Source organism: Mustela putorius, unplaced genomic scaffold (genome assembly GCF_011764305.1).
Source record: "Mustela putorius furo isolate JIRA1106 unplaced genomic scaffold, ASM1176430v1.1 tig00000127_pilon_pilon_pilon, whole genome shotgun sequence".
Classification (NCBI taxonomy): domain Eukaryota; kingdom Metazoa; phylum Chordata; class Mammalia; order Carnivora; family Mustelidae; genus Mustela; species Mustela putorius.
In genome coordinates, this window is record NW_025421288.1 from 8,934,842 (window position 1) to 8,959,251 (window position 24,410).

At 44.0% G+C, this 24,410-nt stretch overlaps 2 protein-coding genes across 4 annotated transcripts in view; one reads left to right on the plus strand and one right to left on the minus strand.

Annotated features, from left to right (window-relative positions):
• The window catches only part of ATL3 (atlastin GTPase 3), a 51,192-nt gene extending 37,869 nt beyond the window's left edge, over window positions 1-13,323 (minus strand). The window contains exon 1 of one of the 2 annotated variants that reach the window (XM_004770224.3): window positions 13,054-13,323. In XM_004770224.3, coding sequence (XP_004770281.1) covers window positions 13,054-13,147 — 94 coding nt within the window. In that variant the 5' untranslated portion in view covers window positions 13,148-13,323. Of the gene's footprint in view, window positions 1-12,696; window positions 13,009-13,053 lie in introns of those variants that run through there. The other variant, XM_013044555.2, reaches the window with a different exon arrangement.
• Window positions 13,324-20,237: 6,914 nt separating this feature from the next.
• Window positions 20,238-24,410, plus strand: part of RTN3 (reticulon 3) — a 66,331-nt gene continuing 62,158 nt past the window's right edge. The window contains exon 1 of one of the 2 annotated variants that reach the window (XM_045064003.1): window positions 20,238-20,543. In XM_045064003.1, the coding sequence (XP_044919938.1) occupies window positions 20,405-20,543 (139 nt within the window). In that variant the 5' untranslated portion in view covers window positions 20,238-20,404. The remainder of the gene's footprint in view (window positions 20,544-24,410) is intronic. The other variant, XM_045064007.1, reaches the window with a different exon arrangement.

Genomic DNA, 24,410 nt, shown 5'->3' on the forward strand with positions numbered 1-24,410 from the left:
TTCACATCAACTTTATTCAAAATAGTCCCAAAGCAGAAACAATCCAAATGTCCATCAATAGTAGATAAGGGTGCCTGCCACTGCTAAGCCTTTTAACATACATTTTATTTAATCTTCAGAATAACCCCATGTGGTAAATAATACAGCCTCATCTTTAAAAATAAGGAAACTAGGGCTACAAAAGTTAAATGTCTTGTCCAACATGTTCCGGAGAAAAGCTCAAAACGCTCTTTATGTGCTAGGACTTGCAGATCACTTTTTTTTTTTTAAGATTTTATTTATTTATTTGACAGAGATCACAAGTAGGCAGAGAGGCAGGCAGAGAGAGAAGAGGAATCCGGCTCCCTGCTGAGTAGAGAGCCCGATGCGGGGCTTGATCCCAGGACCCTGAAATCATGACCTGAGCCGAAGGTAGAGGCTTAACCCACTGAGCCACCCAGGCGCCCCTTGCAGATCACTCTTAACAACCTAGTCAACATTTTAGGGGCAATTAATTCTTTACCTCACAATTAAGCACTAACTAGTAGTTTCCCTACCAAAGTTGAAAGCAGAAAGATATCAATTCCTTGAAATTCACAGAGCCACTCAGCAGCTATGGATTTACAGAAAGTTTACAAAAAACTACCAGTGTGGCCTCAGGGATGAAGCAAAGCACTATTTCCCGAAGTATAAGTATGCAGCACTGGTATAAAAGATGTTTTCATGTAGTTAAAAGGACATTGTTTTAATAATTACGTATTTTCATGTGTATAAGGAAACAAAACCATGTTTTAATGGTTTACTACTTAGAAGAATGTTAAGTTTAAAAGATGAATCAATTCAAAGTAAATTGAAAAACAAATATTAAGCAAAGCACAGTACAGGCAAACAGATATGGCCAAAATCACAAATACGGTCCCCAAATTGCTTTTGTCTGGGAAACACTGAAGGCTGTGTGATCACAGTAAAAAAGTCAACAAAACAGCTTGCCTGCCAGATTCTACCCATTGAGCTATGGGAATTACTACTCACTTTTTATACTTAAAATATCAGAAAGTAACAAAAGGCTCTTCCCACTTTTATATTTTTATCAAACTAGTGGAAAACAAGTTATAAATATACTTAAACTGCCACGATGTCCTTGTAATAAATGTGTATTACTATCTTTCTTTCCCATTACTGCCTGGGTAAGAAGGAAACATTTCTGTGAATAATAATAATCTCTTGCGGTCTTTTTTACTGCCACAATAGGAGGTGAATCCAAGACCTAAAGACCTTCAATCTTTCATATGAAAGAACTATCGAGGGCACCTGGTGGCTCAGTTGGCTAAGCGTCCACCTTCGTCTGCTGTCCGCTCAGGTCAGGATCTTGGGGTCCTGGGATCGAGTCCCGCATGGAGCCCCCTATTCAGTGGGGAGTCTGCTTCTCACTCTCACTCTGCTCCCCCTGCTTGTGCTCGCTCCCTTTCTCTGTCAAATAAATAAAAATAAAATCTTAAAAAAGAAAAAAGAACTAACAAGAACTCACTCAGATCTTATGGATAAACCAGTGTTACGTACTGCACAAGACTCAGAGCAGGTCCAAACCAAGTCCCTGTGGTGGCTGGTTGCTCCCCCAGTAATTCATTTTCCCCTCCTGCTATGGCAACTGATTTTTAGCTGGGCATCAAACTGCCCAAAAGAAATCTTCAACCCAACCTTGCAGCGGGAGTTATCACTGTGTGACTCAGTTCAGACTGGAAATGATACAGCAAATTCTGGGGCAGGCACTTTCCCCTTTCCTGCTCTCTGGATGTATTTGGGGGAGGGAGTCATCATGCACCAGGCGCATGAGGGCAACGCCCCAGAAATACTGGAGCTACAAGAGAGGTAGGGCCTTGGACTTCGTGTAGCAGAACTGCCCTGCTGGCCCACTTTTATGTGAAATAAATAAGTAAATAAATGTCTACCTCGTTTAGATTAACTAATTTGAAGGCTCTATCGGATACAGCCAAACCCAGGAACCAGTTTAAGAGTCCCCCAGGATCTCACAATTAAGTTCATGATACTGGCTCTTTCCATTTCATCTATTAAACCATTAAAGTCTACAGAACAAAGCAGACACACAACAGATGATCACAGGAAGAATGAATCTGTCGGGCTGTAATATAGCGGAAGGCCACAACCCTGAGAATGCAGGTGGTTTTGCCAGAGCAACAGACACAGAAGGTAAGGTTCCCTGGGCTACTGACAAGACGGAATAACCCAATGACAGGAACGTATGCAGTTATGCACAATGAGCTGTACTTCAAGAGAATCTGAAGACCACTGAGGACAGTTGTGGGGGGAAAAGGTGATGAAGCCCTTCACTCAACTCTTCCTCTCCTTCTGCCCAGAGAACAGTGAAAAGGAAGAGAAAACCAGACTATTTTAGTTGGAGGAGCGGAGCTGATCTTGCATTTCTCTTCGAATGGTTTACTGGACACACTGGATTTAGAAAGATCTTGCTCCTTTGGTTTCCATCCACTTAAGGGAAAAATCATTGTGAACCGCACACGTCACCAATAATCCAATTTAAACAAATAGAGTTGCTCACTTTTCACCATATCATCTTTCTCTCTCATTTTCTAAGACAAGACAGTACCTTTTTTTCTAAAAGATTTATTTATTTTGAGAGAGAGCAAAAGGGAAGCGAGGGGGAGAGGAAGAGGGAATCTCTAGCAGACACGGCACTGAGCATAGAGCCTGACACAGGGCTCACTCTCGCGACCCTGAGATCATAACTGGAGCCAAATCCAAGAGTCAGATACTCAACCGACTGAGCCAGCCAGCTGCCCCCAAGACAGTATCATTGATCTTCCAAGTAAAAACTTTACTTTTACTCACCCCTTTCCAGGTGTCATCTAAATGCCATTTATTCTTTTAAAAAATTGCTAAAAGGGGTGCCTGGCTGGCACAGTTGGAAGAGTATGCAACTCTTGATCTTGAGGTCATGAGTTCAGGCCTCACATGGGAGGCAGAAATTACTTAAATGAGTAAAACTATAAAAATTTTAACAAAAAAATAAATGTCCTTTGCCGATTTATCCCCATATCTCAGGCTCCCCAATCCCTTACGATGTCTTAATCAAAACCTCAGGACCTTCTCCCTTAGATCTTACCACCACCTCCTGATCTTTCTCACCTATTAGGTACTATCCCCAAGTGTTGCTTTAATGATGCGATCTCATCCATTAGGGCTGACCTCCTTCAATATAGTACATAAATACATCACGATAGCAACTACATAAGGGCTCCCCAAACACTTTATGGATCAAGGACTCAAAGCTAAATCTCCATCCTCTAAGTCAAACCCTTTCACCATTCTCCCCACTTATTCCTCACCCTCCCTCGTCCTCTCAGACAAATTTACTTTCACTGGTCTTTCTACTGAAGAAACAGGATTCTGGTCCTGTCCTGCCTTGATTCCAAAATTTCAAATGTATAACTTATTCAACCACTTGTTCCCATGGCCTCAAAAACACATCCCTCCCCCCCAACTCCAGGCAAAGACTGACCCTTCAACACCCACCTTCTCCTCCCTCTGGCCCAATCCTTTGCCTATCACTTTACATGGTATACTTAAAAAAAAAAAAGAAAAGAAAAAAAAAAGAAAGAAAAAAAACACGTTCTGGAGTCTAGATACAGCAGGGCTTGAATGCTTCCTTTCTGCCCTCTAGAATGTAAGCTCCATTAGGGTAAGAACTTTTGTCTCTGCTGTTCAATGCTATATCCCCCAAGACCCCAGAACCGTGCCCATACATAGTAGATATCCAAAAAATATTTCTGGAATAACTGAATAAACTCCACCACTTAGTCTCAATGTAACTATGGATAAATTTCTAACCACTTTCAGGTCCATTTATTTAGAAACTGAATACTCATCTCAAAGCTCAGAGTCCAATACATACTAGAAACTCATAAAGTGGTCCCACTTTCCTATTTTTACTAAAACCTCATACATACTGTATTATCCCACCCATTCCAATATTAATATTAATCATGACTTATCACTCACGTGGGAACTTCTGGGGAGTAGGGAAACTGTTATACTCAGCCCCAGTATCTAAAAGGAAGAATAACAGTCTCCTAGTATTGTGAGCACTAAACCCAGTAATACTTGCCAAGCACCTCAATAAAAACCAGTTTCTTCCCTTCCCCCACTGCGGTCTCCTTTCTTTCTGGGCCAAACTCCTTGAAGGTGTGTCTTCATTCATGTACCTGCCCATTCCCTTCTCATTACCTTGCAACCTGACCTTCCTCTCAACCTCCTTGCTGAAACTCTTCGTTTATCAATGACCTGTCTTGCCAAATCCAATGGCCCTTCCTTGATTCTCACTTCACCCTCTCTGCATAACAAAACACAACTGGCATCTGCTTCTAGAACTCCTGAAAACCTTTGGTCTCAGAGACAGTGCCCATTTCTAGCTCCCTTCCAACCTCTTCACCATCTTTTGCTACTTCTTTTTCTCTTCAGGCTCCTCTGAGCGCCACGGGTGCTCTGCTTCCATCTCGAAGTTCTCCTTCACTCCCTCACTGAGCTCTTTTATTAGTTCACTATACCCTCTTTTGGTGATGCAACGTCATTAATTCCCAACCTGCATTCAGGTCCAATACACAACTGCCTCAGGGACAGACGCACCTGGATACTCCACTGTCACCTCCTTCTCAGGAGTAGTGTGTAGAAATATATGGGCACAAGAGTCAAGAGACGAGTTCCTGTTCCAGTTCTACCACTAACAACCTATGTGACTCTGGGCATGTCTAGTTTGTGGTCTCAAGAGTGAAATGAGTCAAGATTTAACTTCTAGAAACCCTGCAGGACTAACACTCTCTGTATCTATTTATGGTATTGTCGCAATGAATCCTCAGTTACTCCACTTCTTTCAAATCTCTACTTCTCAGCCTCCACAGCTTCCCTGACTCCATCTTCCTATATACCATATAGCTCCAAATCCATTTATTTCCTTTTTTATATGTATATTTATGTGAGAGAGCGAGTGAGCACGGGGGAATGGGGGGGAAGCGGGCACAGAGGGAGAAGGAGAGAGCATCTTAAGCAGACCCCACACTGAACGTGGAGCCTGACACAGGGCTCAATCCCATGATCCTGAGACCACAACCTGAGCTGAAACCAAGAGTTGGACACTTAACCGATTGCATCACCCAGGCTCATTTCTCCCTCCTAGGACTAAAGCTTGTTTTGGCAAAGGTGGTTATTCTCCGGTGAGGCAGAATGTACAGGAAAAAGGCCTTCCCCAACACTTAGGGCCCAGCTGTAGAATGACTGTACAAACCACATGATTAAATCGTTTTACTTCTCTGCGTCTCAGTTTCCTCTACAAAATCTGGCAGTTAGGTGAAGCTATTGTTTTTCTAGCTCTAAGAGTCAGTGACTCTTCAACAACTGAAAATTTCCTGAATGTCTAAACTGGCCAAACTTGCTAGGTAACCTATACATCCCTTGGGTTAAATTTAAATTGTACAGGCCTGGCTAAAGAACAGATCAAAATTTATAATGATAAAAACATTAAAGCAACTTGCTCAGTAAGGACTCACACAAAAGTTTCTGAGGTTTGGGGTTTTTGTTTTGAGGGTTTTTGGGGGGAGGGAGGAAGGGCTTCCCCTAATTGCAATGAAATTACTCTCACTTCTCAGGAATCTTAAACTCTGGAGATCTTACCTCCAGGAATGTTATTAAAAAAACCTTTAGGGTGCCTGAGTGGCTGAGAGGGTTAAGCCTCTGCTTTCCGCTCAGGTTGTGATCTCAGGGTCCTGGAATCATGCCCCGCATCAGGCTCTCTGCTCAGCAGGGATCCTGCTTCCCTCTCTCTCTGCCTGCTTCTCTGCCTACTTGTGATCTCTCTCTCTCTCTGTCAAATAAATAAATAAATAAATAAAATCTTAAAAAAAAAAGAAATAAGATATTTTAAAAAAAGAGAAAAAGAAAAACCTTTAGGGGACAACCTTTTATGCCTTTTCCCTTTAGTAAAGCAATTATTTCCCAAGATCTAGATAACCACTCTGAGACAACAGTAATCCTCACTTATATGAACAGTTAATGCTTATTTAGATGAAGAGTTGATGCTGTATTATGTTCATTTATATGAATAACAGAAGAGACATTTTGTACACACAGATATGGCCTGACTATAGCCACATCTGTCATCCATTTACACATAAGTGAACTGAAAACCAATGTTTAAAAAAAAAGAAAAAAAAAGACGAATAGACCAAATACTGTATCATATTGCCAATTCTGATTATTGCTGTAAATAGTACATGGTAATACTGAATCAGTCATCATTTCAGTTATATAAGAAGTGCTGAAAATTCTTGGATAATTAAAAAGACTTTCGGGGCGCCTGGGTGGCTCAGTGGGTTAAAGCCTCTGCCTTCGGCTCAGGTCATGATCTCAGGTCCTGGGATCGAGTCCCGCATCGGGCTCTCTGCTCAGCAGGGAGCCTGCTTCCTCCTCTCTCTCCGCCTGCCTCTCTGCCTACTTGCGATCTCTATCTGTCAAATAAATAAATAAACAAAATATTTTTTAAAATAAATAAATAAAAAGCCTTTCAACAGTCCATGTGGAAGCTACAAACTTTTTTCTAATTACTTTTCAAGTACTGATTTAGCCTTTACTTCTGGCACAATACAACCTTAACCCAGACTAACCAGTAGGTTTAAATGTGCCTGTTCAAATAATCTCTGTAATAACAGCATTCAACAGCCTGGCTCTGCACTAAAATGAGAAGAACAGACAACCCAAATAGAAAGAAGCTGAAAGACTAACAAGTGAAACTAATTCTCGTAAGGAAAACTGTAGAGATCTGAGCAAATGACAGCATTAACTCTTCTAGAATGATCTAACTCTGAATGTTTGTCTTAAAGATGTTTTATTTGAGAGAGAAAGAGAGAAGGCACACGGAGGGGCAGAGGGACAGAGAGAGAATCTCAAACAGACCCCCTCACTGAGCGAAGAACCCAATAGGGCTCCATCTCATGACCCCAAGATCACAACATGAGCTGAATCCAAGAATCAGATGCTCAACTAACTGTACCTCCCAGGAGCCCCTGCAGCTACTTTTTAAAAAGTCTTTTAGATTGGGGTGCCTGGGTGGCTCAGTGGGTTGGGCCTCTGCCTTCAGCTCAAGTCCTGATCTCAGGGTCCTGGGATCAAGCCCTGCACTGGGCTCTCTGCTCGGCGGGGAGCCTGCTTCCTCCTCTCTCTCTGCCTGCCTCTCTGCCTTCTTGTGATCTCTCTCTCTGTTAAATAAATAAAATCTTTTTAAAAAATGAATAAATAAAAATAAAAAGTCTTTTAGGGGCACCTGGGTGGTGCAGTCTGTTGAGCATCCATCTCTTGTTTTGGCTCAGGTCACAATCTCAGGGTGCCGGGATCAAGCCCCACGTCAGGCTCTGCACTAGATGTGGAGTCTGCTTAAGATTCTCTCTCCCTCTGCTCCTTCCACTTATGTCACCTCCTTCACTCAAATAAATGAATAAAATCTTAAAAAAATAAGTCATGGGGCGCCTGGGTGGCTCAATGGGTTAAAGCCTCTGCCTTTGGCTCATGTCATGGTGTCAGGGTCCTGGGATCGAGCCCCGCATCAGACTCTCTGCTCAGCGGGGAGCCTGCTTCCTCCTCTCTCTCTACCTGCCTCTCTGCCTACTTGTGATCTCTCTCTCTCTGTGCCAAATAAATAAACAAAACCTTAAAAAAAAAAAAGTCATTTTAAAAATGCAAAAGTAGCTGCAGAGGCTAAATAAAAGTCACTGAGACTACTGAATCATCATCAGCCTTTCCAGTCCTATGGAAAACATACATTCTGGGGGCGCCTGGGTGGCCCAGTGGGTTGAGCCTCTGCCTTCGGCTCGGGTCATGATCCCAGAGTCCTGGGATCGAGCCCCACATCGGGATCTCTGCTGGGCAGGAAGCCTGTGTCCCTCTCTCTCTCTGCCTGCCTCTCTGCCTACTTCTGATCTCTGTCTGTCAAATAAATAAATTAAATATTAAAATATATATATGTGTGTATATATATGTATATATATACATTCTAAGAAATAAGTTCTATTAAAAAACATTATAGGGAAAAAAGTTTAAATTCCCCTCAAATATTTGAAAAGACCATCTGAACAGTGATAAACTCAAGGAAACTAGTTAACTGTAAGCAAGTACAACTGCTTTTTCAGAAAATTCATACAGAATTAAGTTAATCAATTCAACAATGCACACCAGGTTCCTCAAGCTCAGCACTACTGCTATCTTGGGCTGGGTAACTCTTCGTTATGGGGAGCTAGTCTGTTAATTGTAGGATATTTGGCAGCAACTCTGGCCTCTACCCACTAGATACCAGTAGTGCTACCCCTGGTTCTCAGACCCAAAAATGTCTGCAGATATTGCTAGATGTCCCATAGCTGCAAAATCCCCCCAGGTGAAGAACCACTACGGCAAAGCCGGCCCCAGTGCTCATCTTTACTATTCAGAGTTCCAAAGAGCAGATTAACTACAGTTTCAGAAACATTTCACTGAGTAGAGTGTATGACTCAGGGCAAAGTTATGACCTGAGTTTTCCACTCTCCTTTTGAAACACATTTACTAAAGGGCAAGAGGAACACACCCAAAACCAGAAGCACACTATTTCATGCCTTGTTCTCGATGGCAGTCTTTAAAGTCCCTAACTCAGGCAAGGCCAGAGAGAACGTATCATCATGTATGATGGTAAACCCTCAGCCAACTCAAACTGCTGGGTGTGGTTCCATTTTGCTGATGGTTGGGAGTGCTTTTTTTTTTTTTTTTAATTTGACAGAGAGAGATGACAAGCAGGCAGAGAGGCAGGCAGAGAGAGGGGAGGAGGCAGGCTCCCTGCTGAGCAGAAAGCCCAATGCGGGGCTCCATCCCAGGACCCTAGGATCATGACCTGAGCCGAAGGCAGCGGCTTAACCCACTGAGCCACCCAGGCGCCCTGGGAGTGCTTTTATACAGTCTATTTTGTCTTAAGGCACTAAGTATGCTGGTAGATACATGTACATTTTTTTTAAAAAAGATTTTATTTATTTATTTGACAGAGAGAGATCACAAGTAGGCAAAGAGGTAGGCAGAGAGAGAGAGAGAGAGAAGGAAGCAGGTGCTGAGCAGAGAGCCCGAAGTGGGACTCGATCCCAGGACCCTGAGATCATGACCTGAGCCAAAGGCAGCAGCATAACCCACTGAGCCACCCAGGCGCCCCGATAGATGTACATTTGTAAAGCTGTTTCAATAAAAAAACTACCTATACCCAACAGAAGAGAATATGGAGAAAATTTACATTGGAATCAATTAAAGGGTTTAAGAGGGAACTTATTCTCAATGCATGTGTTACAACAAATCTTTATACTTGAGCACAGAATGCTGAACAAAACCACATTTTGTCAATTTTGTAGTGGTTTATGGATTTATAAAGACCAATTATGACTATACAGTACTTAAGATTCAGAAATGCAGAGACTAGGTTAAATCTAAAAATGATGCCAGGGGGGCACCTGGGTGGCTCAGTGGGTTAAAGCCTCTGCCTTCAGCTCAGGTCATGATCCCAGGGTCCTGGGATGGAGCCCCACATCGGGCTCTGTGCTCAGCAGGGAGCCTTCTTCCCTTCCTTTCTCTCTGCCTACTTGGGATCTCTGTCAAATAAACAAATAAAATCTTTAAAAAAAAAAAAAAAAAGATTCTCTTTGGGGCGCCTGGGTGGCTCAGTGGGTTGGGCCGCTGCCTTCAGCTCGGGTCATGATCTCAGGGTCCTGGGATCGAGTCCCGCATTGGGCTCTCTGCTCGGCAGGGAGCCTGCTTCCCTCTCTCTCTCTCTGCCTGCCTCTCCATCTATTTGTGATTTCTCTCTGTCAAATAAATAAATAAAATCTTTAAAAAAAAAAAAAACTTTTAATAAAAAAAAATAAATAAAAATGATGCCAGGCTATGCTATAGAAAAAAATTATTTTTTTAGTAGACTGAGTTCAATATTCATCTCATTTGACACTTCCCTAAAAATAAAAAATCACCAAAATCAGGGTGCCTGGGTGGCTCAGTTGGTTAAGCATCTGCCTTTGGATCAGGTCCTGATCCCAGGGTCCTGGGATCCAGCCCTGAAATGGCTCCCAGCTCACCAGGGAGACTGCTTCTCCTTCTCCTTCTGCCCCTCCCCACTGCTTGTGTGCACAAGCGTGCCTGTCCAGGCTCCCTCTGTCTCTATCTCAAATAAATAAAAACTTAAAAAAAAAAAAAATCACCAAAATTCATTTGGTTACCTGAGGGTTTTGTGTTCCAGATGAATAAGGTTTTCTTAATTGTCAATATTTGACTTGGATTCCTTATGATTTCAAGACATAAAAAGTTAATCTTATTTTTTTTTTCCACTGACTATACCAGCAAAGGCTATTTTCTAACTTTTAATATGCTTTAGCATATTAAATCCACAAGTTCATAAATACATCAACAAGTTCTCTCGATATACATACTAATAAAAAGCATCCTTTACAAATTTCCAAAGAGCATCAACTTCTCAATACACTGATATTATAAATCAAACTTCCTATTAAGTAAACAAATCAATTGAAATGTAAGCAACCACCTATAGGGAAATTTTATTCTCTATTAGTATGCAAATTAGAATTACTCAAAGTTCTTTTTTTAACGTTGCCCGGCCACACAATGAATTAAATCACAATCTGTGGGTCCCATGCACTGTCAGGTTTAAAATACCGCAGGTTATTCTAATCATGCAGCAGAATGCAGATCCAAAAGCCCAACTAAAGGTTTTTTTCTTTTAATTAAAGCTTTCCCCTCATTTTCCCCCCTTTGATGTTTTTTAAAGAATATACTCCCAGGGGCGCCTGGTTGGCTCAGTAGGTTAAGCCTCTGCCTTCGGCTCAGGTCATGATCTCAGGGTCCCAGGCTCTCTGCTCAGCAGCGAGCCTGCTTCCCTTCCTCTCTCACTGCCTGCCTCTCTGCCTACTTGTGATCTCTGTCAAATGAATAAATAAAAATCTTAAAAAAAAAAAAAGAATATACTCCCAAAACCTCAAAGACAACTTGCAAAAATGTTTTAAAATTTAGATTAACTTTAAAATGCAGCTGTGTTATTCGAACAATTTCTCAGTTCACAAGGCCATAGAAACTTTAACAGGTATGCCTTATAGGCAAATTCTAGTTCCCAACAAGTTCACACAACCTGGGGTTCCCTATTTCACTGGAATCTTAATATGTAGCCAAACTGTTAAGTGACCTAGCACTGGGGATTGGGGGAGGTAGAGAGAATTTTATATTAATTTACTGCTTTTTATAATTCTCTATTATCTCATTTTAAATTAGTGTGCATTTATCCTTTATTCTAAGATTTAGAAATCATAAAAATGAAAAACACACGAGCTCCACCACAGAACACCAAGTTAACAAACCCTATTCTAAACAACTTCTATTGAGTGAAAGCTACAGAAAGTATGCTGGTATAGGTATCTATCTTGTTGTCATTTTTCCTAATTTCACGGTTACTCCAATGAGAGAGTAAACGATAGCTAATAAAACAACGTGCTGTCCTGTTAATTCCTCATTACATAGAACTCCTTTTCATCCACGCCTTTCCTTTACAGGTGGTAAAACAGAAACAGGGATTTCTAGACTTCAAGCTAGTTTCTATGGAAAGTGGGGGGGAAAAGCACTAATTTGAATTTCAGTTCACTGCACTACTGAATCCTGACATGGATTTAAAACCACGTAGGTTTCGCTTCTCCAAAAGCAAGACAAAATGTGAAACTGCGTTTTTCGTCCGTTAGTTCTTTTCTCCCTTTCACAAATCATTCCACCCAGCTTCGTATTCAACTTTGAGGGCTGAGATTTATTAAGATTCTTCAGTGTTTTCATTGCTTTTAGATTTCGCAAGTGAAACTTCTGGCGATTTCAATAGCACACACATTAAGCAAGAATAAAGCCAGGTAAAATGACAGGTGAAGTATCCCTCAATCTTTGATGACTTTCCACTTGGTTTTTCTTTTACTATTCTTTCTGTCTTCAGGAAAGCAAGAGAACAACGTACGATCCCGAACGTACTAAAATAACTTCCTAAAAAGCCATTAAGGCCACATTCTTTTATTTCGTTTATGGAAAGAAGTGCGGGTTTAAAATCAACTTTCCTAATGCTTGCCAGCGCCTCGAGGTCGTTAGGATAAAAATAAAGCTTCCAACTCCAAGACACTTCGGAGCTGTCAAGCGCTTTGTCAAAGACAAAGTAAAGCATCTGCCTTTCCGCTGGGACCGGGACCCCGGTTGCGGGCCCGCGAGCCTGCGGAGCGCCAGGCGGGAGGGAGCCGCAGCCCCGGAGCGCGCGGCTCCGCCAGGGCGGGGCCGCAACTGCGGGGCGCCGCCCGCCAGTCCCCCGGCCCTAGAGCACCGCGGGCCTCCCCCTAGCGCTGGGCCCAAGCGCCCGGCCCGACCTCCGACGGCTACCGCTCCCACCGGGAGCCGAAGGAAGCGCCGCCCGCGCCCCGCCGGCCGGGCCTCGCTAGCAGCCCCCGGCCCCGAATTCGCGGGCCGAGGGTACCCCGGCGAGGGGCACGGGGTCCCAGCCCCGGGACGAGGAACGGGCGGCGGTGCGGGCGGGCGTTCCCCTCGGAAGGAGTCGGGAGCGCGGCGGAGGGGCCACGGAGCGGGCCCGGGGACAATTGGGCGCCTCACCTGCTCCTCCCGAGGCAGCCGCTACCGCTCGCTGAGGGGACAACATGGAGCCTCCGCCTTCAGCAGAAGCAGCAGGGGCGCAGAGAGGGGCGGGCTGAGTCGGGAACGACCGGGCCCAGGAGGCGGGAAACGGGCGGGGCCTGGACTCCAGAAGAAACTGGGCAGAAGGAGGGGCACGCAGAGCTTCGAGGGAACGAACACAGGGCGGGTCTACGAGGCCCGACGGACCGCGCTCCCCGAGACCGGCAGTGGGCTTGCCGGAGCGGGAAGGCGGGGGCGAGAAGGGGAGGCGCACCCGGTCAAATCCCGCCACCGCCCGACGCGTACGCTGGAGCGCGCGAGCGGGCTGCGGGCTACCTGGGAGTGCGCCTTGGGTGCGATGGTCCGTTGGGAATTGTAGTTCCACGCTCTCTGGGTGCCCCGCCTGCGGGTCCCTATTCTGCGCACTCATCTGGGGCGGGGAGGAAGCGGAAGAAAGGGAAGGGGCTTGGCGCGTCTGTTCGACGACTGAACTACAACTCCCAGCAGGCCATCCGGGGAGGGGAGGGGAAGGGCGGGTCGGCTCAGGCCGGGGATCGCCCGCCCACCCCGCCGAGATCTTAGCGTTGAGACCCGCCCGGGGGGCGGAGGACTTGGGATGACCGGCCACAACCCCCACCTGCCGCGTTTGACGGTTCGGTGTTTAAGGACTAAAGGACCAAAAGGAGGCCTTAAACCTGGATGACGTGAGCGTCACTGGTTTTTGTTTTCTTTTTTTAATAACGATTTTGACTTCACAAGGAGAGGAGGACGTGACTTCATCATCATCATCGTCAGTTTCACCCCATAATCGCATGCCTGGCCAAGCCTGGTGATGGACCATCAGCAGCACTCTAACAGCTAAAACTTCCAGTAAAACTCCTTCCACAGGCTCTGTCCAGCCTAAGCCATGGCCATGTTTTGTAAACGTCAGGTTTACAGGGGCTTGCTTTAGAGGTACTTTTGCAAGCACACCCTACTTAAACTGTGTGTTAGGTCCATAAAAACAAGGTTCTCCGAAAATGATTTTATTCACACGTCACATGTGATTAAGAAAATGTAAGTTGTAAATGTAAGTTGAAAATGTAAGAATCTTGTTTGGGTTTGCTGGGGTAGGGACGGTTATCGGAGATTAGTAGCTGGTGGATCTTACGGGAGGCTAAAACAGCCATCCCATTACCACCCCCTCTTGGCATCACCATATCCTCATTCATTAGACAAATTATTATAATTTCTTCTGCCTCTAACTTTTTAAATTTTTGCTTGCTTGTTTGTTTTTTTTAAGTAATCTGTACACCAGACCTGCGGCTTGAATTCACCACTAAGAAATCAAGAGCCGCATGCTCCTCTGACTGAGCCAGAAAGGTGCCTGCCTCTGCCTTAACTAATACTATAATCTACCCAGAACCTCCTTCCAGTTACCTTCCCGCCCTGCCAAGCCTTTGAGCTGTTTTTTTTGTTTGTTTCTTCCTACTTCCCAAGTGATTAGGACAGAGGTGAAGAGTGAGAGATAATTCTGCCTAATCTTATCTAAAATCCTATTTTGATTTCTTTCACTCTGCCTTCCTATTTTCCCCCAAACTTGAGATTACTTGAATACCCGCCTCTAGGCTAGAGATTTAAGAGTCTCGATTAGATCTAGCCCACTCAGGCCGGCAAGAAACTAGCCAGTAGTGGTTATTGGGGTTTCACACTACTTGTGCAGAAGGCAGGACCTACAGGATATGACACAAGTCCAGGCCATTATGTGGCATGCTCAGGAAGAGAGAGGGGCTAAAGGCCAATGTCTTGTCACAATTGCAACACACAGTGTAAGAATTTAAAACTGCACACATATCCCAGAATTCTCCAGTACCCTTCCCTGTCCAACTTCGTTAGACTTCTTACCATCTGACTTGTGTTTTATTTTTATTTATTTGAGGGAGAGAGCACGAGTGGGCGTGCTCTGAGGGGCAAAAGGAAAAGCAGACTCCCCACTGAGAAAGGACCGCCCCCCAACCGCCCAGTGATGCAGTGCTTGATCCCAGGACCCTAGGATCATGATCTGAGCTGAAGGCAGACACTTAACTGACAGAGCCACCCCAGATACCCCAGACTTATGTTTTAAGTAAAACATAATCTTTATGTTTCTCTTCCCACTAGAAGAGGAATTTTGTCCGTTTACTTTCTTTACTGCTATATCCACAGTGCTTCATACAATGCCAAGCAAATAATAGAAACTAATATTTATTGAATGGATGAGTAAAGAGGGGATATGGAACATTTAACACTGCTCACTCACTTTTATTGCTCCCTTAATATACGCCCCTAACTTTTGCTTTCGAACAAAATACCCTGCTCTATTTTAAGGGCTCCAAATAGAGATCCACTGAAATCCATCCTGTTAGGAGGTCACCAGCAAACACGGGCAGACACAAATCTGTCTCAATTAATTTCATCCAAGTCAGTGTGAGCACATCAGCCTTCCCCATACCTTGTAGAAGTTTTTAGGATTTAGAACACAGTCCAAATTATGGATAGATTTTAGGATTAGTCACAGCTTAGAAAGCTACTCCTGTAAACGAGAACTACATTTTATTGTTAGTGTTGTTTCTTTCTCAAATAACCAGGGTCATCAAAACAGTGGACATTCAAAATGCTAAATATTGATGTTACTGATTACAGCCTGTCCTCAGCCATCTTACTCTGGATTGAGTCATCATGTATTATGATCAGAGCCTAAGCTTTCCTTGTGGTTTTCCAGAAGCAGGTGACAATGCAGACATGTTTGAGTGGTTAAGACCACAGTATTCAGGGTCAGACTCACCTGGGCTTTGCATTTTGGCTTCAATACTTACTAGCTGTGCAAAGTTGGGTGATTTATTTAAACTCTTTGAACTTATTACCTATTGCCAAATGATTTGAGTTGTTGTGGGTTAAATGAGATGTAAGTATTTGGCAATTATGACTGATGTATAGTTAGTGCTCAAAAACTGGTAATCATATTTCATTCTGGAAAGCCAAAACAAAGTCATAAGTATCCAAAACAATCAAGTATTTATGAATCACAGAAATAACAAAATTGTTTTCTGCAGTGACATCCACCATGACTCAGGTCCCAAAGCTTTCCAAAAATAGCTTTCCAAAATTGTTATGTGCCAGGCATAGTGCTAGGCAGTATTGCTGATATATACATAAGACATACTCCTGTCCTCCAGAGACTCAGTCTTGTGGGGTAAACAGCCAAGTAAATAATAACTCACTGGGACTGTGCAGGGCCTTAGTTCAGCCTTTTCTCCTATCGCCTACTCATAGGATCCATGTTTAAGCAACAGTCTGAGACCTCAGAAGGGACAGATTGGACTACTGACATCCCTGGGCATCATTTAAAAAAAAAAAAAAGATTATTTTAGGGAGGAGGGGTAGAGGAAGTGGGGAGAGAATCCTCAGCCTCCCTGCTAAGCGGAGAGCTCCACATGGGGACCCTGAGATCCCAGAACCCTGGGATCATGACCTGAGCCTAAATCAAGAGTCAGATGCTTGGGGCTCCTGGGTGGCTCAGTCAGTTAAGCATCTGCCTTCGGCTGAGGTCATGATCTTGGGGTCCTGGGATCAAGCCCAGCATCAGGTTACCCACTCAGCAGAAAGCCTGCTTCTCCCTCTCCCTGCCACTCCCCCTGCTTGTGCTCACGCTCACTCGCTCTCTCTCTGACAAATGAAAAAATGAAATCTTAAAAAAAAAAAAAAAAGAGTCAGATGCTTAACTGACTGAGCCACCCAGGCAGCCCGACTATTTTCTTTTTATAAACTATGACACCAAGTAAATAGCTCATTCTATACACGGAACAGAAATATATTAAATATTTAATATACAAATATTTAAATGATGCCCAGCTGGGCACCTGGAGTCTTGGGGTCCGTGAGACTAAGTCCTGAGTCAAGTCAGGCTCCGCACTGGGCATGGAGCCTGCTCAAGATTCTCTCCCTCTCCCTTTGCCTCTCCCCTGCCTCTCTGAAAAACAAAAAAGAAAGAAAGAAAAGAAAAAATAGTCAATCCAAACTCACAGACTGTTATAAAGTTGGAATATCAGGCCCTCAACATGGAGGTAACACACTAAGACTCCAAGACCTATGAGCTCCTTCATTATTGTTCTTGTTAACAGCGTGTCTCTCTGCCTCTTCAAAAGGATACTAGAAAAGATCACTAGAATTTACTATTAAGGAAAGGAAGCAACATATCTAACTATGTATAGCATGCTATCATTTCTGTTAAAAAGAGTAAATGAGGGGGCACCTAGGTGGCTCAGTTGGTTAAATGTCTGCCTTTGGCTCAAGTCATGATCCCAGGGTCCTGGGATTGAGACACGTATGAGGGAGGTGGGCTGGTGTCCCTGCTCAACAGAGTCTGCTTCTCTCTCTTGTTCTCTCTCAAATAAATAAAATCTTTTTAAAAATTTTTAAGAAAGAGTGAATGAGGATAAAGATTTGTTATATTCACCTTTGCATTTGCCACAAAAAGCTCCCAACAGTACTTACCTATGTGTGTGCAGAGGGGGAGACTAGGAGCTGGAGAGGGGTTAATAACAGAAGAAAACTTCAAGGTATATATACACTCATCTGTGAGTAGAAATTGCTCCACAGAACTGAGAAGTTGCTATGCTCCAGTGAGCACTTTAAAAATCCCATCTGAGCCCTTCCCTACCTGTAAACATTCACTGAATCCCCATTAGCCTTAAAAGGAAGCCTCAAGGGGGACCTGGGTAGCTCAGTGGATTAAGCCGCTGTCTTCAGCTCAGGTCATGATCTCGGGGTCCTGGGATTGAGTCCCACATCGGGCTCTCTGCTCGGCAGGGAGCCTGCTTCTCTCTCTCTCTCTCTCTGCCTACTTGTGATCTCTCTCTCTGTCAAATAAAATCTTTAAAGAAAAAAAAAAAAAAAAGGAAGCCTCAAGCAGCAGCTCCTTCTGCCCATGGGTCCTGTCCCCGTGCTTTAATAAAATCACCTTTTTGCACCAAAAAGAAAAAAAAAAAAAAAAAAGGAAGCCTCAGTTCCTTAGTGCTCTATTACTGCTTTTCCACACTGTGGCCCCAAGGCATCTTCCCCATTTTCTCTCCCTCTTGTTAGCCCTTGGCTCTAGCCAACCTGGGCTAACCACACCCCAAACACCTTACATGGGGTCATGCTGCAGATCCTCCAGCCACCACAGATGGCTGTGCAGTCTATGTGTAGGTCTAAGGCAGCCCATGGAGGGGAGGGGCAAGAGGGGATCAAATCTAGGCCAAGTTCTGCTAAACAAGCCAGCATTGATTAAAGTGCATCATGGGTTGGGCTGGGAGAAAGGGGTGCTCTTCTGTGACTGGTCTGCCCAGAAGGAGGTCTTATTGTACACTTGCAAAAAAGCAGCCCCTGGCATTTGCTTCATACCATTCTCCTCTGCCTATAGTGACCTCCTAACATTCCAAACTCCCATCTGACTTCGTGCTCCTTCATAAAACCTCCCCAAGCCACTACAACTCCATAGTGATTCCCTCTCCCTTTAAATTCATACAATTCACTTGCCATCTAAAACAACAACATAGCTTTGTGTTGCTGGGGGTTGTTTTGGTTGTTATAATTTTTATTTTTATGTGAGTATGTTCTAAGCCCCAACTAGCTTGTAAGCTTATTGAAGACAGGACAAACATTTTTTGGATTCCTCCAAATTTCCCAGCAGAGTGTCATTCACTCAGCATGTGACCAGTAAACATTTGCGGAACAAACCATACATACAAATAACATCTCAAGCAAGAGTCAGTCTCAGGGAAGTTTACTGGTATAGCAAGAGGGAGCAGGAAGGAAAGGTAGCTTCAGGAATTGGACCTACACAAGGCCTCTGATGTAAAAAATCTTGAGTATGAAAGGACCACCAAGACAACCTCAGTGTCTTGATTTTTAGCTCTTTTCTTTGCTTCTAGTTACCATGAAAACAGGTTTCCTTTCCGAGGAGGGTCTTGAGATCCTAGCAATTGCTGTCAGGACTAGGGAGCAGCACTGTTAATTTCCTTATCCAGCTCCTAATAACATACGTTTTTTAAGCTTTTGCATTTATTAGAATGGCTAGATAACTAGCTTGGTTATCAGATTGGTTTGTATTTCCCTTTGTCATCCAAAGGACAGATTGCTGCGTTGTCAATGGATGCTGTTAAGTGTCAGAGTAAGATATTTGCCACGAAGTTATTTTGGGAAAGATCTTCTGTGCCTTTTTTTTTTTTTTCTTCAGAGCCCTGTGATGGCTAGTTTTTTTCCTATCCGAGCTTTATCTGATCTTAAAAACTGTCAAGGGCAGATGTCATCCACTTCCTGTTCTAGAAGATTTCCACTGGTCAGATCGCTTTTTCTCTGGGTTGCTGCCTGGCTCACCACCTCCCCCTTCACTGCATCTCTACAGGTCTGCCAATCTTGGATTTGCCCTTCAGGTCATTGACTGATTGCTGCTTTAGCAATAATAAGGCTTATAGTTTTCATTGTGGTCATTTCCAGTTTATGCTCCCCTTTCTAAAAGAATTATGCATATTCAGATATTTTAACCAGGTGTATAGAGAAGACTTTCTATTTCACACTCCAACCAAAAACAAAAACAAAAACAAAATGAACAAAATTCAGTATAAGCTAGATATCTGGTTCAACTAAATTCCCTGTTAGGACTCCATCTAGGCCCTAAATAAAATTCAATTATGTGTATTTTGTGCCATATTCTCAAATTTTAATACCTCATTTACCGTCCTCCATAACTGCAGCCAGGATGTGATCTCTTGGCTCTTCTTTTTCTCAGTGGCTCAGCTATTTTTTCCTTCAAAATATATCTTCTTTACCTGATAGCCTATTTGGAGGAAAGGACAACCTTAAGACCCAAGATGGACCCCTCTCTGGGAACAGAAACAACCTAAGAATATGAAGCAGGTTCTGCGGCTGCATTGCAATGTGACTGGAATGAGTAATAGTTTTTCATTCTGTATAGCATCTTGCTCCACCTACCAAATAGGAAACAGTGCCATCTCTGCCTCAGGGTGATATTACGACACACCCAGAAAAATGCACAAGGCACCCTGCAGAGTGGGCCTATCCACATTATGGTTTTCACTTTTCATTGGCGTCACAGGCAGAAACGCAACAGACAATAGACATCTGCTCTGGAATTTATGGGAAAGACATACTCCAGGTAGTGGAAGCAAAAGAAACTAATATCGTTAAAACACATAATCCGCCGACCCTAAAACATTCACAAAAGACGTGTAAAGAGACACTAACCTGCAGGGCCCCCTCCCACTTTGGCCGCAGTGGTGGGCGGAACTTGGCACTTGGCCACGCCCCTTGCGTCTAGTTCCCGGAGGGGCGCGGCCCAGCCCGGCCTCTCGCGCGGACGCAGCGTGAGGCCAGTTTTGCCCCTCCTTCCCCGCAGGAGCGCGGAGGGACAGTTCTTGCGCTTGCGCCCTGCGTCGCTGGGCGCCTAGGCGCGACCGCCGCCCGCCCGAGAGCCCTTTGTGCGCCTGCGCGCTCGCGCTCCCGCCCTCTCGCTGCGCTCGGCTGAGTCAGTCAGTCTGTTGGAGTCTGTCCTCGGAGCAGCAGGAGCGAAGGGACTTCTGAGAGCCAGCTGCTTGGTTATTTTCTTTCCCCTCCCTCTCTCCCGCCCCGCATCTCTCTTCATCCCTTTCCTGCCCTTGCTCGCGCAGCCATGGCGGAGCCGTCGGCGGCCACTCAATCCCCGTCCGTCTCCTCGTCGTCCTCCGGGGCCGAACCCTCGGCGCCCGGTGGCGGGAGCCCTGGATCCTGCCCCGCCCTGGGGGCGAAGAGCTGCGGCTCCTCCTGTGCGGGTGAGGCGCGCCGGGGGAACCCCGCCCTCGAGGGGGTTGTTTTTGGGGTCGGGGAAGGTAAATCACCCTCGCCTGCTGGAGGCTTCAGCCCCCGGGAACGAGCGTCTGGAAAATGGGCTGAGGGGGAGGGGAGCGTAAGGTGGTGCAGGCGGTGAGGAAATAACGGGGTGTGAGACAAACAGGTTGGGGGCGGGGAGATATTCTAGGGAGTGGGCGTTAAAACCGAGGCAGGGCAGGTGGGGAAAAACACCAGTCCGGGGGAGCCGTCCGCTGAACCGGGGTGATTTAGTGGAGGATTAGAGAGATTGAGAGGATTGGGGCAGGTTGGTTGTGGGAGAAAGCACCAGCTACGATTTTGAAGGGATGATGGTGAAAGGGTTGCATTGCAGGTTTACAGACAGATGTTGACATAATCGGAAATTCATGGTAGTCTTACAAAAAAATTTTTTTTTCGTTTTCCGTGGGGAGGATAGGAAGTTTGATGGAAACATTGTAGCCGTTTTCTATACTTTTTTATCTGCTTATACTGGTTTTTTTGTTTTTGGGTTTTTTTTGTTGTTGTTGTTTTTTGTGGCTAGACTCTAAATGTCCGCTTTTCTGAGGCTACGAGGTAAGAGGAGGCGTGATGAGAATAGCTCAGGGAAGATTTGGGAGGGAGCAGCTGATGGTCCAAGATGGATCCGTGGCTGCATCTGCAACACAGACTGCTCTTCACTGGCGCGGCGTGGGGGTGGGGACAAGCAATCAGTTGCTTATATTCCCGAAGATAATAGAGTCATGCCACGCCATCAACACATTTTGATTTCATGCTCTCTCTGGGCTGTTATTGATCGCAGTGTAACAAAAGGGGGTGTTTAGCGCAGAGAGGGGGGAGGGGGAGAAAAATTAGACAAAGCAGGAGCTGGTTGAACCCCATTCTCCTATCCGTGTGAAAGACTAGGAGCGAAGCTGCAGGCCGCTTTTAGTTTCCATTGTAAACGCGTTAGCCTGCTGGTGGGAGCTGGCTGGCAGGCCCCAACTCCCCTCGTGCAGAGATCTGCAGTGCAGATGCCTTCTTGAGGGGGGAGAAATATGCACCATGAGCAGGTGGTGGTTCTTAAAGGAACTCAATCTTTGAAAAAAAGAAAAAAACCTTTTTGTCAAAGTGGGCCATGAGCCTGGGAGAGTACAGATAATTCTGCCTTGTATTTAGTTACCTTAAAGGATTTTGAGGGATTTTAAAATACTTCACTGTCTCCTTTGCCAGAATCTTAGGTTGATGTAAGGAATGTAGAATTTCTGATCTTTGCTTTAAATACCTTCTCTAAGTGTTTGGGTTTTGTTTTGTTTTTTGTTTGTTTTTTTTTTTTAAGTAATCATATCCAAGGTGGGGCTCAGACTCACAACCCCAAGATCAAGAGTTGGATGCTCCACCAACTGAACCAGGCAGGCACCCCTTATTCTCTAGGTGTTTTTGAACAGTGGATTTCTACAAAGAAGCTTTGGTACCCTGCTGGATTTTCCACTGTGGTTTTGGCCATTTCAGTAGAAACAGTATCAAAGGAAGCTTCTGCAAGGTCAAGATTAGCTGCCCAGATAAAGGAATGAGGCAGCAAATTTAGAACTCTTGTTCCCTTTAAACCACCAGCGTTTCTCCTCCAAATTTTCATGTTCTCTGGGCAAAGGTCCAGATGAACAGCAGCTTCCCTATAACTTAGCAACTTGGTGTTTTGGATTTAATCACTTGTCGTTGCTTACCGTTTGGTTGTTGGCCCTTTGGTACACAGCTTTTGATTCTTCCTGATTATAAGTTTTTGGTTCACCTGCAAAATGGATACTGTGTCTTAAATTCTTACCTATTGCAGATGTGTATTAATATTATTTACAAAGCATTAATACAGTTTTGGTGGGCCTCACTTGTCACTACTTGAAAACTTTAGCTTAAGATCCTGCAATGTGTAGTTGCCATTCATTGGAGAAGCTCTTCTTCCCTGCAGAATATTTTCTCCATACCTCAGAAAATGTCCTAGGCTTCTGCACTATGAAGATAAGTTGAAATTTGTCACTCCACAGTTTAACCTATTTAAAATGGATATTTGAGGGGCGCCTGAGTGGCTCAGTGGTTTAAGGCCTCTGCCTTCGGCTCAGGTCATGATCCCAGGGTCCTGGGATCGAGCCCCGCATCAGGCTCTCTGCTCAGCGGGGAACCTGCTTCCTCCTCTCTCTCTGCCTGCCTCTCTGTCTACTTGTGATCTTTGTCTGTCAAATAAATAAATAAAATCTTAAAAAAAATCTTAAAAAAAAAAAATAAAATAAAATGGATATTTGAGAATCTACTTGATTGTTTAAAAAATCTGCTAGTGTTGATTAGACCTTCACCTTCACATTCTTTCACCAAGCTCCTCTTGGTTTTAGAGACTTTGAAAAAGTAAAAGAAGTGGTTGCTTGATGTCCTGAAGGAAAAGCTTTGTCTTGATTAACCTGTCCAGTAAAGCTTTTAGAAATACTAGTTCCTACTAAAGGTCATAGGTTATGTGGCACACTCTGGTCTAGTGCCTCAGGTACTGGCACAGGAGCATTGTAATATGCTTAAGGAAGTTAAGGTCCAGAATTGGCTTTCCAGATTTCTACCTTAGAAGAATATAAAAAAGATCTCAAAGGCAGAAAAATGGAGATTAAGGTAAAAGATTTAAATATTTGGTGTACTTTTCAGGAGGAGAATTGCCTTTATTAGACGTCATGTATAGGTACATATCTGTTGTGTGGACTTTAAAGTTGAATCTTTTTTTTTTTTTTTTTTAGATTTTATTTATTTATTTGACAGACAGAGATCACAAGGAGGCAGAGAGAGAGGAGGAAGCAGGCTCCCTGCTGAGCAGAGAGCCCGATGCGGGGCTTGATCCCAGGACTCTGAGACTATGACCTGAGCTAAAGGCAGAGGCTTAACCCACTGAGCCACCCAGGTGCCCCTAAAGTTGAATCTTTATAGCATTCGAAATTCTGTAACTTGCCAGAGACTGTTCTTTATTATTGCTGTGAAAATCATGGTGCCAGAATAAAGCTGCATTTCTTTTTTCTATTCATGGAAATTAACTCAAAGCTAGAACAGCTTGGACAATTTTAAGAAAAAAGGTTTTTGTTTTAAATACTTATTTTCCTTACTCATGAAATTTAGTTGTTCTATGTAGTTTTTATGGCACCATTTCACATTTGTCCTATCATGTCAATCAAATATGAGTATGTAATTTGCATTTTCCGTCTTAACCCTTAGACATCTACTTGTTCAGCACTGACATTAGCTGTATTTTATTCATGTCAGATTTTCAGTGGCAGTATAACATTGGTGATTTGAGCTTCAGAGGCACAAAATTTCAAGCCTAATTCTGTCCTAATAATTGTGCATATTATGAGTCTCTGCAATATGACCTAGGCAAATTTACTTTGTGCCCTAGAATCTGAACTCTTACTAAGTAAAAATAACTAATATTTGATACATCTGTTTGCAGGTTGCAAACTGTTTGCACATACATACAAAATAGCGATTGAATTATAAGCAAGAAATCATAATCTTCATGATGATGTAAGATCTGAGATGAAGTAAGATTTGATAGGACTTCTTTTTAAAACTGAATCTGTTTTGGGTGCCTGGGTGGCTTAGTTGGTTAGGCTACTGCCTTCGGCTCAGGTCATGATCCTGGAGTCCTGGGATGGAGTCCTGCATCAGTCTCTCTGCTCCACAGGGAGTCTGCTTCTCCCTCTGACCCTCCCCTTCTCTTGCTCTCTCTCTCATTCTCTCTCTCAAATAATAAAATCTTTAAAAATAAATAAATAAAAGTGAATCTGTTTCAGGTTTTGACCTTTCATATTAATGTCATAAAGCTACCACCC